Source organism: Lissotriton vulgaris, chromosome 6, assembly GCF_964263255.1.
Source record: "Lissotriton vulgaris chromosome 6, aLisVul1.2, whole genome shotgun sequence".
NCBI classification, from domain to species: Eukaryota; Metazoa; Chordata; class Amphibia; order Caudata; family Salamandridae; genus Lissotriton; species Lissotriton vulgaris.
The window spans coordinates 176,410,250-176,430,482 of NC_141694.1; the positions used below are offsets into that span (position 1 = coordinate 176,410,250).

Sequence of the window (20,233 nt, forward strand, 5' to 3'; positions counted from 1 at the left end):
AGCAGAAGTGCCCTTCTCTTGTGGGTTTGGGGCAACAGGCCACAAACCAGGCAGCAGGTGATCAGTTTGGATCACATTGGATCTACTGGAGAACGGTCTCCTGTAGAGCGAGCCTAAGGTTGCTGAGCATGGGTCAGCCCATGTGCTGGTGGTACCACAGCCCTTTGGAGCCTTCCTACTGGGTTTGGCTCATGATGTTCTTTTAGCTGGCCATCTGGGGCAGAACAAGACCTTTGAAAGGCTTGTCTCCCACTTTTATTGGCCTCAGATGCGGAAGAGTTCAGATACTCATTATAGGACCTGTCAAACTTGCCAGGCAAGTGGGAAAAGTGGAAGGAGGCACAAGGCCCCTCTCAAACCTTTCCCTGTAGTCAATATCCTCTTTGAACGGGTGGGCAGTAACATTGTGGGGTCACTGGACCCCAAGTCAGCCATGGTCAATAGGTTTATCCTAGTCTTGGTTGACCATGCTACCCTGTACCCGGAAGCCATTCTGCTCAGGGCAGTGACGGCCCCCGTGGTGGAACGTGCACTGATGGGGATCTTCTCCCATGTGGGGTTCCCCAGAGAGGTGGTTTCTGACTGAGGTACAAACTTCATTTCTATATGAAGTCTCTGTGGAAGGAGTGTGGTGTTACCTACAGGTTCACCACTTCTTACCACCCACAAGGTAATGGACTGGTTGAAAGATTCAACCGGACCCTCAAAGGCATGATCATGGGTCTTGAGGAACCAATGAGGCATAAGTGGGACATCCTCTTGCCATGCCTTCTGTTTGCCTACCGTGAGGTGTCACAAAAGTCTCTCGGGTTCAGCCCCTTTGAGCTTTTGTATGGTCACCCGGTAAGAGGACCTTTGAGTTTGGTCAAGGAAAGCTGAGAGAAATCTCCCAGGAAACCTCCCCAGGATGTATATAGTTACATGCTGGCCTTCAGAAACCAGACTCTGCCATTCAGAGATCTCGCTCAGGTGAATCTGGTAGCCAGCCAGGAGGAAACAGAGCCGTGGTACAATCAGAATGCCACTCTGATTGAACTTCAGCTTGGATAGAAAGTTTGGGTCATGGCCCCTGTGGAGCCTTGTGCACTCCAGGACAGGTGGACTGGTCCATATGAGGTGGTGGAGCGCAAAAGTGATGTCACCTATCTGGTGAACTTGCAGTCTCCCAGGAATCCCTTGCGGGTCGTGCATGTTAACCGGCTGAAGCCCCACTTAGAAAGGACCAAAGTGGGCATGCTCCTAGCAACAGATGATGGAATGGAGGAGGAGACCAGTGGATGGTGTCAGCCTCTCTGCCACACTGACCACTGATCGGCAGCAAGATTGTCACCAACTGTTGGGGCAATACTCTGATATATTTTCCTGGGGTCACAGAGAGGTGCGTCCATGATGTGGACACTGGAGACAGTCCTCCTGTGAAGCACAAGGCTTACAGAGTGACTGACAAGGTTCGGGCTTACATTAAAGAGGAAATCTCCAAAATGTTTGCTTTAGGGGTAATTGAACCTCAAACAGTCCTTGGGCCAGCCCAGTTGTCTTGGTCCCAAAGGCTGCCACACCGGGTGCCACACCTGAACTCCGGTTCTGTGTGGACTACAGAGGGCTCAATTCAGTTACCAGGACTGAGCACACCCCATCCCCAGAGCTGATGAGCTCCTTGATCAGTTAGGGGCTGCACTGTACCTCAGCATGTGTGATTTGACGTCTGGGTACTGGCAGATCGCCTTGACTGATGGGGCTAAGGAGAGGTCGGCACACTCCATACCAGATGAGCACTAGCAATTCTGGGTAATGCCCTTTGAGATGAAGAATGCCCCTGTCACCTTTCAGAGGTTGGTCAACCAGTTGTTGGCTGGACGGGAGGATTTCAGGGCCGCCTACCTGGATGACATTGCAGTGTTCAGCGCAAGTTGGGAAGAACATCTGCACCACCTCTGGGAAGTGTTGATGGCACTGCACAAGGAAGTCCTCATGATGTACTTGGGGCACCAGGTAGGGAGAGGTCAGGTGGCGCTCCTAAAACAAAAGATTGATACCATCCTGGCATGGGAACCCCCAAAAACTCAGACACAGGTGAGAGTCATTTTAGGACTCACGGGGTACTACAGGACGTTTGTCAAGGGGCATGGCAACATTGTTGCACCTTTGACTGAGCTGACTTCCAGGAAGCAGCCCAAGAAAGTGAACTGGACTGACACCTGTCGGAAGGCTTATGATGCCCTGAAGACTCCCATGCTCTCCACACCACTGGAGTTAAGCTATCCTGGCTGAAGACGGCTGATAGCCAGAAACCGGTCCTAGGATGCTTGACTCCGGTCCAGGAAAGACATGGCTTGGCAGTTCGGGCTGGACTGTTCCCATGAGGCACAGGGTCAAGGCTGATTTGCATATGGCCATGCCTGAACTGGGGTGGTGTGGAGTGCTAAAAAACGATGGATTTAGGCCCAGATCTCTGTACTGGGGTGAATGTATGACATTGTTGTGCATTCTGTCCATCAATTGTTGTTTTTGCAATGAGCACAGCACCCGTGCTTCAGGCGCCCAACTTTTCAAAATAATTAATTGTTCAGACAGACGCTTCAGAGGGATGTATGACGTTACCACGCATACTATTACCACGCATACCATTACAACGCGGTATTTACAGCGCATACCGTTACAACGCATAGCGCTTTGAGGTGCTGGATAGTGGTAAGTATAATTTTATATTCCAACTCCAGTCCCCGTGGATACTAGGGAAGGTGTTGGATATAAAATTAAACTTATTCCCTATCCTAGAGCGCCCCCCAGCGCAATGCGTTGTAATGGTATGCGTGGTAATGCCTGCGTTGTAAGTGTAGTGCGTGGTAAAAAATGCGTGGTAAACGTTGTATACCGCTTCAGAGCATGGTGTGGGGGCTGTTCTATCACAAGTTAATGAAGAGGGCCTAGACCAACCTGTAGCCTTCATCAGTAGGAGGTTACTTCCATGGGAACAGAGGCGGAGTGAAATTGAGCAGGAGGCATTTGCTGTGGTCTTGGCCCTGAAGAAGTTGAGGCCATGCTTGTTTGGGACTCGCTTCCTGGTTCAGACCAACCACGGGCCCCTCAGATGGCTAATGCAGATGGGGGGTGAGACCCCAAAGTTGTTGAGGTGGTCCATTTCCCTACAGGTTATGGACTTTACGGTGGAACACCGCCCTGGTACAGAACACGCCAACGCTGATGGTCTGTCCAGATTTTTCCGCCTTAGTGAAGATAACTCCCAAGGGGAAGGGTGGTTCTCCCCACATTTCAGCTGGAGGGGACACATGTTAGACCTGGCATCATTGGTGTGAGTCTCCCTTCCATTTTGACAGTTTGCCTCCTCTGTTTTGATATGTTTTTGCTGGTTATATCCTTTTGGCACTGTGCAACTGCTATTCAGTGCCACAGTGCAGGTGCTCCCTATGTCAAATTGATGTACTAATTGGTGATTCCATGATTGGGTTATTTGATTTACCTGTCAGCCCCTAAAACAGTGTACCATGTGTGCACAGGGCTTGTAAATCAAATGCTGCTGGTGGGCCTACAGCACTGGTTGTGCCACCCACAAAAGCAGCTTGTAAAGTGTGTCTCAGGCCTGCCATTTCAAGGCCTGTGTGCAGTCTAGTACTGCCATGTGGACTTGGCAAGTGCACCCACGTGCCAGTCCCTAAACCTTCCCTTTGCTTCATATTATACACCCCTATGGTAGGCCCAAGGGCAGGGTGCATTGTAAGTATAAGGTAAGCATGTCCTAATAGTGAACTACAGCCATTTTCGCTTTACACTATTGCAAGGCTTCCTTTTCTCCATAGGCTAGAATGGGCTGTTAGATTATTACATTCTTATAATCCTGACTGACTCAGGGAACATGGTAGAAATTCGAATGTAGTATGCCTGAACTCAGAATGATAAAATACATCTTTTAGTAAAGTTGGTTTTAATATTCTGTGTTTGAAAATACCACTTTTAGAAAGTATGGATTTTCCTGCCTAACTGTCCAGGCCTGCCTCTGCTAGGTTGTGTATTCCTTGTCTGGGTTTGTGAGTGAGAGAGCTGGGGATTCCTGGAGACAGGCTGGGCAGCCCAGTGGTGAATAGAGAGATCTGCATCCAGATGGGAGCGAGGAGTTGCTCCTGGGACCTGAATAGTGCTGGGTCTTCCCTCTACAATGCTGGCTCCACCTCCTGTGGCTTGTCTGATGTCTCTGCCCTGCACTGTGAAAAGAGAGAAGGAATCTTGTCAACAAAGTGCTTCAGGGCTGTGCATTCTCTCCCCTTGCTGGCTCCACCTCCTGGGGGGCAGCTGGTGTTTCTGTCCTGCACAGTGAAAGGAAGGAGGGTGTCATGTAAACAAAGTGCTCAGGAACTGGTTTGGACTAGGCAGAGGCCTCTCTGCCTTCAGAGAACAAAGGATTTGGGGGTATAAATATTGGGACCCTGATCCCAAGTAATTAGATTACTTCTGGAACAAGAAACCTTTTGCCAAGGAGAAGAACCAAGGAAGCTGCAGGAGTTTGACTGCCCCTCTGCCAGTGTGCTGTTTGCTGGGTTGGCCTGCAGTGGTTTCTTCATTGCCAAGGAAAGGAGAAGGAACTTTTTAAGGACTTTCATCATCTACAGAATATTCTCCAAGGGCTTGAACTGTGCTTGCCTACTGCTGAAGTCTCAGGGACAATAGGCTTCATCTCCTGCTCACCTCTGAATTTCCTTGCTGGGAATTCTATCTACAGGCATTTGCGTGTTGCTGGGAGCTGGAAGCGCGACGCATCGAGAGGAAGCGTGTCGTTGCTGCAGCTGAAATCGTCGCATCACCAGAGAAGCGAGCCTTCGGCGCATCTCCCTGGAAGCGTGTGTTCATCGAAGTTGCAGGCTGTCAAATCACCAGAGAAGCATGACGCCATAGAGAGAGTCGCCATCGCATCACCAGAGAAGCATGTCGCAGAGCCTGTTGCGAGTCCAAAGTACAGAGGCTGTTAGGGCGCCTATGCATCATCATCATCGCAGCGTCATCGCATCGTCCCATCAAGGGCGCCATCTTCTCGCATCGCAACTGGATCATCACATAGCATCAAGGCGCCATCTTGCGTACGGCAATGGGCCCGCAGGCTGAGAATCTACGCATCACCTCCGCACCGGTAAGGATTACGACGCATCCCCTACTCTGCACAAGCATTTAGGCACAACGCATCATTTTCCCCGGATCACAGAACCAGCGCATCTCCCATTTTACAAGCCTTTTGTTTACTTTGTGTTATGCATCCAGGTACTTTGTTGAGAACTTTGTCGCCTTTATCATCAACTTGACTAAGTAACTTTCAATCAATCAATCAATCAATCAGTACATTTGTAGAGGGCGCTACTCACTCGTGAGGGTCTCAAGGCGCTAAAGGGAGGGGCGGTGCCGCTACTGCTCGAATAACTAGGTCTTGAGGTGTTTCCTGAAGGTGAGATGGTCCTCGGTCAGTCGTAGGTGTGCGGGGAGGGAGTTCCATGTCTTTGCTGCCATGTAGGAAAACGATCTTCCTCCGGTGGTGGTTCTGCGAATCGGTGGGATGGTGGCGAGGGCGAGGCCGGTGGAGCGGAGCTGGCGGGTGGGGGTGTAGAACGAGAGGCGGTTGTTGAGGTATTCGGGGCCCATGTAGTAGAGTGCTTTGTGTGCGTGGGTGAGCAGCCTGAACGTGATCCTCTTGCTGACGGGGAGCCAGTGCGGGTTTCTCAGGTGGGCGGATATTTGGCTGTGGCTAGGGATGTCGAGGATGAGTCGTGCTGAGGCGTTCTGTATGCGCTGAAGGCGTTTCTGCAGTTTGGCTGTGGTTCCTGCATATAGGGCGTTCCCATAGTCCAGTCGGCTGGTGACGACGGCCTGGGTGACCGTCTTTCTGGTTTCAGTGGGGATCCACTGGAAGATCTTTCGAAGCATACGCAGGGTGTTAAAACACGAGGACGAGACTGCATTGACTTGCTTGGTCATTATGAGGGAGGAGTCCAGGATGAAGCCCAGGTTGCGTGCGTGGTCCGTGGGTTTCGGTGCGGTGCCCAGCGTCGGGGGCCACCAGGAGTCGTTCTAGGCGGATGGGGATTGTCCGAGGATGAGGACCTCTGTCTTGTCCGAGTTGAGCTTCAGACAGCTGTGCTTCATTCATTCTGCAACATCTTTCATTCCGTCCTGGAAGTTGGCTTTGGTGGTGAGAGGGTCTACTGATCAACTCTAAAGCAATCTTAAGTGTAGTATTGTGGATTTTTGTTAAGTCTTTATAAAGAATACTTATTTTATAAAACCTATGTTGTGTCCATCTGTAGTGTTTCCACTGCATTACTGTGTATATTCACAAATGCTTAACACACTGCCTCTGAGATAAGCCTGTCTGCTCGTGCCAAGGTACCAAGTGGGTGAGCAGGGGGTTATTAAGGAGTGTAATCCCCTTATTCTGACTTAGAAGTAAGGGTCTCTATTTGGAGAAAGGTGAATACCATTGCCAACTAGAGACCCCCAGATCTAAGATCAACCATGTCCTTTGTCATCCGCTAGGGACCGCTGGGGGCTCTGCTCATCGAAATCTAGGTTGAGGAACTTACAAGTGTCAGCCAGGAAGCTCAGCCCTCAAAGCGGAAAATAAGATGAAATTGGTGGCCCCAGGCGTATGCAAAGTCCACTGACCTTAGGTGATTAGTCGCAGTTTGTAAGTCCTTCCGTTTCTGTAAGGTACTCGCTGCGAGGTCCTTGAAGAATTGCAGTGCTTGGTCCCTGAATTGCAGTTTCTGTGCATCTGAAGATGCCTAGAGTATGGCTTTTTTTACTTTGAAATTGTGTGTGCACACTAGGATGTCTATGGGAGAAAGTGAGGATTCACGGGAGGGCCCACATGATGACGCTGGTCTATTTTAACCTCTTTCTCAGCTGAGCTGCCCAAGATAAAGCTGACTAGGGCCTGGACATAACCCTCACAGTCCAAACATTCTGCGTTCATAGGGACCCCTCAAATGCGGATGTTATTGCATCTGGACCTGTTTTACAGGTCCTCTGAATGAGCCTTCATATCAATCTGTTGGTCTTGCAACTGGATAACCTCCTGTTGAGGAGATTCTATTTCTTCATCCCTGTCTGTGGTGCCTTCCTCAAGGGTCGCAGCCCGTTCACCAACTGCTTCGTTATTTCGGTGGACTTCCTTGAGCTTCATCTGCAAATGTGTTTTCACTGCCTGGAGATCTTTATGCAAGGAGGCGAACAAAGCATCCAGAAATGTGTGCTTTACAGGGCTCTCAGCTCCCTCTCCCCCGCTGGTGTGCCTCAGATCACCCGTGTGCACAATATCGCTGTAGAGTTCCCCAGAGCCCTTTATGTGCAAATCACAGACAGAGCTACACTTCGTTGCCTTGGTGTCGCCTTTTCTTTTAAATTATCACCCTGAGGATCAGCAGACCGGCGCAGGGCTCACTGTGCGGCCATTCGACTAGTTAGAGCACAAGTGCACACAAACACCGGGTCCCTCTCAGACCATCTCACCGCCATGGCTAACCAGACCCGAGTGTGCCCTGTGAGGCAAATGGTGGCTAACCCACTCCAGCAGGCAGACTCTGCCAAGGCCTGGTGGTGTCCCAGCGCCCCCCGATAGAGATTCAAAGGGTATAGGGCCATTTTGATACTAGAGGTGGAGGACACTGGGCCCCAGTCTCCGTTGTGGGTATCAAAGGTCACTGCAGCCAAAAACCTCTGGTGTCCAATAGTGTCCTGCAAAGCTGTGTAAGGGTCAGCGGGGTACCTGTGATTCCCAGTCTCAACAGGGTGTGAGTGTCTTCGCATGCACATTCACAGTGCAGCCCCCCCTTCTATGGGATGTTGCTGAACATTTGGCGTGGAGGTCTTCAAAGGCAGGACACTGTTGGTGATGGCCCCTGTTATCCCATGTGAGTCACTAATGACAGCTGCAACCCCAGGCTTACCGTGCCAACTCAGCTCACTGTCCCAAAGGTGGGATGCGTCAGAGTCAAACGAGCCTCACACCCAACAGAGCAGCCCTGTGAGCCAGAGTGTTCTGCTGCTTTGTCGGGAAGGGGGTGACCGTGGGACACCCCTCTACTGCATGCATGAAGGGACTTCTGCTGAGAGTCGGGCCTACACAGGCTGATCCACTCACCTCGTCCGGCGGGTGTAAATCACTTTGTGGCATCGCCCCATCCAGCTCCTGGAAATCGCTGGCGATGGCTTCACCAGCACATGCAGTGCCGCCCACAGTCAGATCACCTTCTAGTCAATCGCCCGTGCTCCAGGGATCAGGCAAGGCCCCGTCCAATGTGCCCTCCTCCACGCACTGTTGCTTGGCACCCAGCACACCACTCTCCCCGCTGAGTGGGTGACACCAGAACCGGAGGGCTCCCGCGTATTATCGCAAGATCGCCCACTCTCATATTGCCAATCCTGCAGGGTGGGCCTGCCGCAGCATCTGCCTCAGGCACCAGTCAACCGCCTCTGCGGGAGTCTCACTGTGCTTCAGCGGTCCCCAGTGCCTCTGATAGAGCGCGCAGGTCACCCGGGTCACAAGTTTACCAATTTTCACCCCGCGCACTGGGCCCTGACGCGAGTGACCAAGACTAAGTTTTCAGTGAACCGGGTGATTTCTTGCACGCCACTATGAGTAATTCGGGGGGTGACTCTTACACCACTTACTATTCATGTACCTGACTTACCACAGGCACATTACTCCCGACGGATCAGGAGCTAGCAGTGGACAAGTGACAGGTTTTCTAGTAAAGAATATACCTTATAAACCAAAACACATTTTTCCACACTGTAACCTTAAAATAACCACAGACACCTGATGGGGTTAACAAGTTTTATCTAAAGATTTCAAAGTGAATATGCCAAGATAAGCAGGATACAAAATAACACATCAAGCATTAAAATCACGATCAAAATATAACTGTGAATTAGAGCAAGGACCATTTGAGCCTATGGGAACACTATGGGATTTGAGCATTTAAGGAGCACGTTATTCAGCACAAGTTTAAACTAGGGCGAGGGACATGAATAGAATCTTGAATGAATAATTTTAAGCTAGGCTACTCAAGATATACTTATTAGATTCACTGCAACCATGCTAAAGGGAAGGGAAAAACAGGAACATACTAAAATATAACAGTCAGTATTTTCCTACAGGGAGGGGAGAGAAGTGGAACAAGTCTAATAATTAATTTCATATAACTTGCATTTCAAGGTGATAGAGCAATATAACGGCAAGAGTGCTTTAATAAGGAGACGGAGAAAGGAAGAGAGAGAGAGAGAGAGTCGCAAACCCACTACGTAATATTTACCTAATTAGGTATGAGGACTAACCCTGGCCACGGGTCAGTTTGGAAGGACGGGGACAAGGACCCTCAGAAAAGGAATGCCGGAATGCGAGCAGGTACAGCTCACGGGCAGTCAGGACAGGATACCCCTCAGGATTTTGAGACAGGACTGGGCTCACCAAGGTACGACCAACACCCACAGTTTCGGATGCAACGCCTGCGTTGCCCCTCTCTGCAAGTAATCCGCCAGTAACCCCGATTGGGTTTCGAATTTTCCCAGCAAAGTGCTTCGCCTGCACTTAAGACTATTTCCACCCCTAGGAGATTGTGGAAAATATGGACAGAGTGCTCCGCAGCACTCTAGATTGAGCACCTATAGAGTTCGTAGGGTCAGTGACAGGTCTGCTACTAGGACAAGTCGGACAATTTTCCTAAGCTAAACTAGGGCAGATATACTGTTTGGGGACCCTTAGACCACCCACTAATGTTGCAAGTGACAATTCCCCACATTACGATTGGTCAGGAGAGGAGATGTGATCATTGTCACCTCCTAGAATTCAGTGTTCCCATCATACATAATAATTTTTCCCTACCCGCCCCTTGGGTTCACGTTCCCAGGCATAAGAATAACGCAAAACAGTATAATTCATAGCAGGTAGCAACAGTATTGCATCTTTCCAAGGTAAGATTTGGTCTCTCAGAGAAGTTTCTCAGGCGCATTGTGCTTCAGGAGCCAGCTGGCTTGTTTTAGCTTCTGCGCAGTGAGGTTTTTCCCAGGTCACATGGCAATACTCAGAGGAGCCTCATCATGGCGCCGGTTATGTATATTCCAGCCCCCAGAGACGCGATACATGAAAAGTAAGCGAGAACAAATTAAAATCACACATAAAATGATCACACTGTATACCGTGATAAAATTTTAAACACCCCTTACTTTATAACAGCAATAATATTAAAGTTTAGTGCGAAAAGACAGATAGGCTAAAGCAGCAGTTGCAAGCGTAGAGCGTGGTGAGAGACAAGCGGCCATGTTTGCAACAGTGCGCATGGGCAACAGATTCCCTCCAGAATGCGAGTGCGTCACATCACATGGGTATGACCGACGCATGCGCAGACTGAATTTCAGCGAAGCGGCCATTTCTTTAGTGCAAGCATTGTGAGGATGAAAAGACACATAAGCAAGCCTCTGGGGAACACCCATGTGTTGAGGAAAATGCTAAATACAAGACGGACAGTTGGATTAATATGATTATAATTTGAACGAGGTTCATGAGTGAGAGCAAGTCGCTTTACGTGCGAATCCTTGCTCCATCACCTCGACCTCACGCACAGCCGACGAGGCAGTTCCCATGGCTGTAGTCTTGCTGTATCAGGTGCTTTGACAATTCTTTATTACAAGGAAACAGTGGTACTTGTGGAATTGGGATTAGAATAAACAGTATATTTACAAATTAAGCACAATGGCGATAGTCTGGGAGAAGATGCATAGGTTTTCAAGAAAGCACAATTGGAGCAGAGTAGAGAAAGTGAATTGTGATTTATATTGAATAAAATAAATTACTAACAGGGGAGTTAAAAGAACCGTTTTCAGTGTCCCAAGTGAAAGTGAAACCAAGAACTTAGAGTGACAATTAGTGACATATATTGAAAGTAAAAAAAAAATACAGAAAAAGAAAAAACGATCAAATAATCCAATTTATAATAAACAAAACAAAGCCTCCTGTGACAATGACGGTTCAGTTATACAATCAATTTTCCAAAAAAAAACATCCATTTAGACACTTATTTACACATTTATTCTTCCATCGACCTTTAGATATACATATATAAAAAAATATATTTTTCAGAAAGACACACATTCACTGGATGATGTCATCAGTGATGTCATCAGGGTTGTCATTTGAGATGTCATCAGTGATGTCATGAGTGATGTCACTGACCATGTCATGAGTGATGTAATATGTGATGCCATCAGCAATGCATTGCGGGCGCGCAAGTTATAGTTAGCTGAGCTAACTATAACGGGAATTTCATAGGTTTTGTATGAGAGAAATGTTCAGCTAACTATAACGTGTGAAACCTATGGTTTTTTCAATGAATTTGCATGGTTTTTTAAATGCTACTTCCTAACTATAACGTGTGTGAAACCTATGGTTTTTTCAATGAATTTGCAAGGTATTTTAAATGCTAATTCCTAACTATAAGGTGTGTGAAACCTATGTTTTTTTTAGTGAATTTCAAAGGTTTTGTAAATGATAATTTATAAATGTATTAATTATTATGTCTTTCTTTTTATACTAATTTATTATATTTTTAAAATAAATATTTATATTTATTTTATTTTTCAGATTATATTTCATATTCGTATTATAAAATAACACCAAAACTAAATTGCAAAGTAATTTTTGGATGAATTATTGCTTGACGTTCGGTTGCAAGTATAACACAGCTCCAGCAATTCTCGTGGGGCCCTATGCTCACAATACTGTATCAATCCTTACACCTGCTTCAAGCATGTGCAAGGTTTTGACGCAGCATAAGCTCAAAAGTCACTGAAGAAAATGTTATATATTTTACTCAGTCACTTTTAAGAGGCCTTGCTGCACCCCCTTCTGCACAAGGAAGCCTCTTCTGGCGCAGCGCTTTACAATGTAATACACCCTCCAGATGCGTCACATTGTTAATAGCACACACCATGGCACATCTTTTGCACCACCGCTGTGTCATAAAAGTGGCGCAACGGCTGTGTGGCTGTGTAAAAGAGGCACAAGGGGATTGTAAATCCAGCCCTAACACATACAAATTCACCCAGGCACTTTCACCAGCAGCGCAAATTGAAACATAGACTTGTAACATATTTATGTACATATGATACATTCAAGTGCTACGGACATACTACAGTATACTATAGATAAACACCTTATAGATGTATGCTGTAGCAGTTCCTTATAGTTCTGCACTTTCACATTCTCCATACACTAGTAACATATTCATTCATTGATTTATGAACTACACATTCATTCTGACAAACTTTTACACACTAACAAAGAAATAAAGTTCTTTCTTTGACCAGTGAAGGTAGTTCTAAAAAGAACTGTTTTTTTTGTTTTGTATTTTTTTTGTGTTTTCTCAACAAATTCCAAGCGGAACAAAAGAACGAAAAAAAGAACAACTAATATCGAGGACAGCAATTTATGTATTTATTTATTTATTTATACTTATTTATTTATTTATACTTACATAGCGCCTATCACCCAATGTCTCTAAGCGCTAAGATGTTAACATAGTTCAAAATACATATGCACTGCAGTGTCTAGCAAGGAAAGATCAACTCGGAAAAAAACTGTAGCGGCGAATGGAGACCGTAGAAAAAAAGGCTAGACATAAGCCTCTCTAAATAGTAAAGTTTTCAGGCACTTCCTAAACGGTAAGAGCCTAGTTTATTTACGAAGAGTCACTGGTAATTTATTCCAGAGTTTAGGAGCCACTACGGAGAAGGTTCGGCCACCCAGTCTAGCTCTCGTAAATCGAGGGCAGATTAAAAGACTAGAGTCTGATGGACGGAGCAAACGGCTAGGTGCATAAGCCTTCAGGCGGTCTCTGATATATTATGGGGCCATACCATGCTGTGATTTGTGTGTAATGTTACAAAGAAACAAGGGAACCCAAAAAGGTATAGTATAGGGACCTTGGGCAGTATCATATTTTAGAGAACAATGGTCCCTATTTTTGGAGCAGAAATCACAATCATACAATAATCATACTCTAAATAGCTAGTATGTCTTTTGTCCAGCAGGACAAGAATTTATTTTTAAATAAGGGTGAAAAACAAGGAGGTGTTTCAAACACTAGATGACAAGCGGGAACAGCCGTGACCCACATAACATTGATACACAACAACAACCACAGACTGGCCAAAGGGCAAGGTAAGATATGTCTGTACACTTGTGTTTTAGAATTTTACGGACTTAAATCATTACTTAATACACCATTGCACATTACAATATTGTTTAGTCATATTGCACATTGCGTATGGGTGTCGATGACGTTTCGATGCCAGCACTAGATACTAGGCATCATCCTCAGGACATTTAGATCCATCATTGTTGTTTTTGATTAATACAATTACACAGTGCCTTTATCGCATTACTGTAGTGATATTGCAAGCGTGCGTGAGGGCGGGCGCCAAGAATTTGGGGTGTTACAGTTACGGGCGCGGTTGCTCACGTTCAATGAAATGGTCAACCAGCGGATGGGACTGTAAAAGTTTGGAAATCCCGCTCATGTGGAGAGAATTTGGGTCCAAACTAGTGCGAAATTGCACGTTTTCTGAGGCAGGAGCACAATGGCTTGTACGTATTTCCATACGAGTATGACAGTAAACTTAGGTGCATATTATCAAGGACCGGTGTTAAAATTATTGCTGTTTTATTGGCAGGAAACTGCCGATAAAACGGCGATAATGAGCTTCATAATACGGCCTTGTTATTTCCCATAGAAGCCCATGTTAACACCAGAACATAGGCTTCTATGGGAATTTCAAGAACGTATTATCAAGCCCACTCTCCCAACATTAATAAAAAACTCCAGACAATGCAAGTACCCGGAGCTGGAAGGTAATTTTACATATCACTGCCCCAGAAATGTAGCGTTTCCCGCGACGTGTATGGGGAGAGAGAGAGAGAGCTCAAAACATATTTTTTTTTTTAAAAGACCTGAGGGGTGTCGCTCGCCGAGACTGCGGGGAGTAGGATCGTAACCCCCTCTCGCATACTTCAAAATAAAACCAGAGGAGTGCCGTTTCTCAGTGCTCAGGGCACCTTACAAGCCCCCATTATGCTGGAAAATTGCCCCCGTTATTTGCCCCCCCCCCCCCCCCCCCGGGACCTAATGAATAAAACGGACTTCTACTTTTTTTTCACCTTTTCCACCGCGTACAAGTACTGCACGAGTACCCGGCCATTTTTTTTTTAAATAAAAAATTAGCCTAAAGATCCATACACCACCCCTTGACCAATACTATAGGCTCAGAATGTTTCTACCCTGCCCCGTTTCCTTATTTCTCAACTTTGTTTTACTGTTTTCTTGTACCTCTGCTCTCCGGACAAAAAACATGGCTGCCAACACTTCCTTGTTTGGAGTATTGACAGCCAATCAGCATGCAGCTCCTGCTCGTAATTGTACGTATTTCCATACGCGTACGCCGCGATTTTTCTTTTAAAAATAAAAATAAAAAATAGATCCCAAACATCCATGTACGACCCCATGAGCAAGCCTACAGGGTCAGAATGTCTCTACCCTACCCCCTTTCCTTATTTCTCAACTTTGTTTTACTGTTTTCTTGTGACTCGGTTCTAGCGAGGCTCAAGATGGCCACCAACACTTCCTGGTTTCGAATGTTGACAGACAGTTCACAGCCAATCAGCATGCAGCTCGCGCTCGTAATTGAACAGATTTCAGTACGCGTACTGAACTCCGTCTCTAGATATCGCTATTTATTTTTTTTATTTATTTATTTATTTATTTATTTATTTATTTATGCGATTTTATATAGCGCGGACTTTACCCGAAGGTGTCAGAGCGCTTCACAATAGGAAGCACAATCTGCGAACAGAACTCTACCTCTCTGCCATTTTCGTGTAATTACGTTCAGCTGTTCGGGCTGTAGCCCTGGCTAAAGGTCCCTATGGAAAATTGCATGGGGAAAACACGTTTTGGGACCCCCCTTTTTTCTCGGCCCCCACTTGACGAATCTCCCCCAAACTTTCAGGGAAAGAGCGGAACAGACCAGGCCATTTTCTTGGTGAAATTCACGGAGATTCGTTCGTACGGCGCCAAAGCTACTACAAATAGAATGTTGTGGATTTCCTATGGAAACTAGGTCCTAACTATAACTACCTAGTAGGTAATATATATATATATATATATATTCACTGAAAAAAACATAGGTTCCAGGCCCGTTATAGTTAGATAGTTAGGATGACATCATCCACGTGAAAATCGCATGCACCTCATCACACTCTAATATAACAGTTGATACACTCACTCTAAAATACAGACTATCATTTTCATAACTATGAACACACCAATACCAGTTAGGACATATCCACTCGCTAATTCTAGCTCTATACACACATCCACTCATTCACCCATACAGTCTTCATAGATACAGTCAGCCATCAATACAGCATTATTATCATATGCACTCACATATCTATACAGACACTCACACACCACCTCTCATTCATAGAGTTATTGACAGACCTAGTCTGTCATGGAAATAATCGATCAGACTTTCATTTACTCATGTGTACAGTTATAACACATACCTCTTCACTTTTTAAGCATATACTAACACATACCCTCTAATACAATAACTAATACAAGCACACATTGATCCATACAGGCACTCTCACAATCCACTCACTCTCACATATAATCATTTATACACTCCAACACACACATATACTGCATTTCACATATGCAGTTACTCACACATGTACCACTGAGGCATTAATTCACTCACCAACACACCCATACACACACTCACCCAGACATATAGCCCTTCACCGATACAGTCTTGAACACATACACCTAGTGAACCTAGTGGATCATCCACTCACACATCCATGCACAGAGTCACACACACACACACACAGACACTCAGGCACCCATACAGATACTCAGACAACCAATCAATAGCCCATATAGATCCTCATTTAGCTACTCACCAACCCAGAAAGCCCCTGCTATTATTTTTTTAACAAATACCCTGGGACCTATTTACACAGCCTACTAAAACCGCTCCGAACATATGTGAACCCCCACCCAGGGGCCTTATTAAAATAAAACACAGGAACACGCGACCCCTGCGCGAATTGCGCCGTTTTTTTTATGGCCCTGAGGGGTCCTTCTTGGGCCCCCTGAGCAGGCCTAGGGGGTCAGGGTGTTTCTACCCTGCCCCCTTCTCTTGTTTCATACCTTTGTTTATATGTTTTCTGGTGACTCGCTTCTACCAAGCCACAAGATGGCTGACAACACTTCCTGGTTTGACGTGCTGGCAGCCAATCACAGTGAAGCTTGGGCACGCAACTTAGGCTCCGCCCAGGTATCAAAATTTTTATTTTTCTAATTTCTCAGCAACTGCTGAACGGATTTACACCATTTGAGACTGCCTTATTGCACTGTTCTTGTTTTTAAACTAGAGGGAAAGGCAGTATCCTGAATAAAACGCTTGTTTCTTGTCTCTCCACTCTATTTTACTTCACCACTTTTATTTTTGCACTGTACATACTCCCATATGACTTTATCTTCCTCATGGTCAGCACAGTGTTTGTGGGCTTAGACTCATTGAATACCCTATGGATTGGGTGTGGAGAAGGTCTCGATGATCTAGAGACAGATCACCCCAATATCCTGGATGACCAAATGAGAAAATAAGATCATTACTTGACATTTGATGGGAATCCACTATTTATTTAGATATTTTTTGAGTCTTACTAGCAATCACTTGTGTGTCTGATTATGATTCACTGTTGTTTTCCTCATAGAAGGCTTTATAAGAATTCTGTATCCTCAACTGATTTGATAACAGTTGCGCCTGCTTTATAGTTTAGTACATGTGGCCTTCTGATCAGACCCCCGGTTCACTTTAAATTATAGTCATTGGCATGTTTAAAAATAAAATTATTGTATACAATGATACTCTATTGGATACTAGAAAAGGAATTCCCAGTATGTATTTTGTAAACTGTACTTTCGATTAGAGCTCAATGAAGAGACAGAGAAGTGGAGAACATTACCAAATGCAGGGTTACAAAAAACATAGTGGCAGCCGCTACGTAGCGGGGTGGGGGGAGGGTGTGGAGGTAAGGGTGGTGGGGGTAAATTTAAAAAAAGGAAATAAAAACACTTACCTGCACACTGACCACTTCCTCTCTGTCCTCTTTGGCTCTTCTGTGGAGTCCAGGAGTAGGGAGGAAGCAAGAACCAGGAAGCTCCCAGAATCCCTAGCCAATCATAATGCTGATTCAGCTCTCAGGCAGGGACTGGGAGGCTGGCCATGTTCTCCATCCAGGTTGTGTATTTCAGCCCGTAGAGAACATGTAAACCGAAAAGACAGGCCAAACTGGCATGCACAGTTAAGAGTGCCACCAGTTCTCCCCCTGTTCCCATGCCGTCCAGCCCCGCCCACCCCTTAACTCGTTCGCTGCGGCGGCTATTCCGCCGCAGCGCTAACAGGGCGGGGCGGCCGCGCGGCGGCCGCATGCTGGTGACAGAACCGCTCCGTCACCAGCAGTGGTTGGGCTGTGCGCGTGACAGAGCGGTTCCGTCATGGCCCGCCCCGCTCAATAGAACGCGCCACGCAGACGCGAAATCAGCGCCGCGCAGGCGCGGCGGCCGGGCCATGACGGAACCGATCCGTCATCAGCACAGCCCAACCGCAGCTGATGACGGAGAGGTTCCGTCATCAGCATCGAATGGGTTAAATAAAATGACAATAATGTTGCGCTATCTTTTTATTTTTCCTTTTCCAATTGCTCACAGAGCAGTTGGGCGACAGGTTTCTAGAGGTGGTAAAAAGTGACAAAAATGTTTGCGCACATTTGTATTGGTGCATTTTGTTGTGGTGGTGACGCGTTCTGTTGTTCTTTGTGCTACTGAGCTTTTGAGCTTCATTGTTGCAATGTGATATCGTTTTGTACTGTGTTTGTTATGCTGTGCCATGTTACGTTTTAATCGTTTTGTTCTGTAGTTTTGTTGTATGTTTTTGTTTTATGTTCTACTGTTTACTTTAGATATGTTCACAAATGCTTCTACTTGCCCAACCAAAAGCAGTTACTGCGTTTAAAGGTCTCATGTGCAGCAACCGTTTAACCGCTCCAAGGTGGTAAAATAGCGCCAGCTTGCGAACAGCATGCGCTCCAAAAGAGTGGCGGACCCCCCTCTTCAGTGAGCACTTTCAGCGTTTGCTTCTTGTGATACGGCCCCTCGTGTTATCTAATAATACATAACTGCTGCATTCGATAGTTCTTGGCACTCGGTGGCATTTGGTTTTCTTGCCAGCTCTAGTTGTGCTCTCTCTGAGTTACATCTGTTTCATCTATCAGTTGTAAGGTTTAAATAGAACGCCCTTAAACTGCTGATGTAAAGAATAACTCAAATGTACTGAAAGATATTCGGCGCTACAGGGAAACGGTTCAAGCGGCTTCTGTTCGCTTCTGTGAATCTGAGGTCAGGAGGGATGGCGCGCGTCACTGGTCACAAGTCTGTCAACATTGCAGTTAATCGAAAGTTATTGTACAGTATGGTTTAGACACATATATACTGTTTCTTCTTTTGCACGATAACATTAAGGGGTGCACGCACGTGGTGCGTAGATTCGTCAGAGAAATAAAAAATAAAAAAGAGAGAGAAGAATAAAACATACTAATGTCCATACTGCAGGGCAATCGTTGAAGCCTTTGAATTGTCTATGCTCTGCAGTAATGTTACGTGCAATATTCGGAATTGACTGTCACTCCACCCTCCTCCTTCGGTGGGTGTAACTTTTTTGCCATGTCACTTAGGCTGCCCAGCCCATTGCATACAAAACTGGAGAACCCCCGAGTGTTTTTTATCTTCACATCATAGCCCTCCAGAGCCCAGGAGTGCAGCATGGCGCCGCCCTTTGCCACTAACATGAGGTTCAAGTTCTCTTTCCTGGCCATCACCTTTCAGGTCATCCTTATAATTTTGTTTGCTATTTTTGTCACCTATGACACCCCTCACCATGACAACCATGGGAATAGTACACACGCCGAAGAAGACGAGTTCATCAAGCTGTACCCATGTAAGTATTTGTTTTGGCGTTCATGTATTTACTGGGAGCTGAATAAAGCGCTGCGAGGTGCCTGGGAGACTTTGAGGCGCTATTACAATAAAGATGATGTGGATTGTTTAAACCCCGTTGTTTTTAGATAGACCTAGGTGAACAACCCTTCCTGCATAAAGCGCTAGGAAGCTTTCGACGTGGTAGGACATGTAATGTAGTAATGCTGGTAACTTCACATTTTGCAGCATTTTGCAATGTGCTTGTGTTTTCTGACTCTGAACAACGAGACCGTGATACACTGCCTGCCTTCCGAGCGCTTGCGCTCGATAGAGCATTTTTATTCTCGCCGAAGAAAGGGCTTTTGGAAGTGACCACGGAGAGCATCTCGCGGAGGTAGTTGTTTTCGTCCCTCACAGGCGTTCTGAGGCAGAGTTGTTTTTTTCTCTTTGGGAGCGTGTAACGGTTTCCGAGTCCGGGCGAGGCGCTATCTTGTTCTCCAAGACACAGCGCGTTTAGGGCAGCTCCTTGTCATCCAGCTGGCGCGCGCGATATGACTCCCGCTACTTGAAAATGAACGCAGCTTGTTTCCCGTGCTGGAAATACTGGGAGTCACCGAGTGCACACAAACCAACCAGCAGCAGCCAGTGACCATCTCCAGGGCAATTTCAGGCGAGGCTCCGGAAATATTTTTTTTTTAAATGGGACATAATGGTTCTTGCAACACTCCAATACACAATCATTCTGCACATTACAATGGGCTATTATTTTTCTCTGGCAGTACATCATGAACATGCAGATAAGAACGTGAGCCCTCAGGGGTATATGTGATTATCAGCAGCATGCAGGTAACTCACTGAGCTAACTTGCTGACACCGGGGGTACCGAGAATTCCTCATACAACGAGCCTAAAAAGTAGCTGATGCCTCCAACCTACTGACTTTAGGCTGTGCCGGAATGGCAGCCCATTTCGTATGTTTCTAGTTAAATAATGGAGACCACATTCATATTTGGCCACTCTACGTATTGCATCAGGGTTGGCTTCCTGAGTCAGTTAATTCTATGTGATTCTAGAGAAGATGAACTCATGGACCTACCGTACGAGCGTCCCTTTTTTCCGTGAGACGTTTTC

At 46.2% G+C, this 20,233-nt stretch overlaps 1 protein-coding gene across 1 annotated transcript in view; it reads left to right on the forward strand.

Moving 5' to 3' along the window:
* The first annotated feature begins 18,897 nt into the window (after window positions 1–18,897).
* Window positions 18,898–20,233, forward strand: part of RHAG (Rh associated glycoprotein) — a 193,267-nt gene continuing 191,931 nt past the window's right edge. The window contains exon 1 of the mRNA XM_086926205.1: window positions 18,898–19,122. Within this exon, the coding sequence (XP_086782331.1) occupies window positions 18,948–19,122 (175 nt within the window). The 5' untranslated portion in view covers window positions 18,898–18,947. The remainder of the gene's footprint in view (window positions 19,123–20,233) is intronic.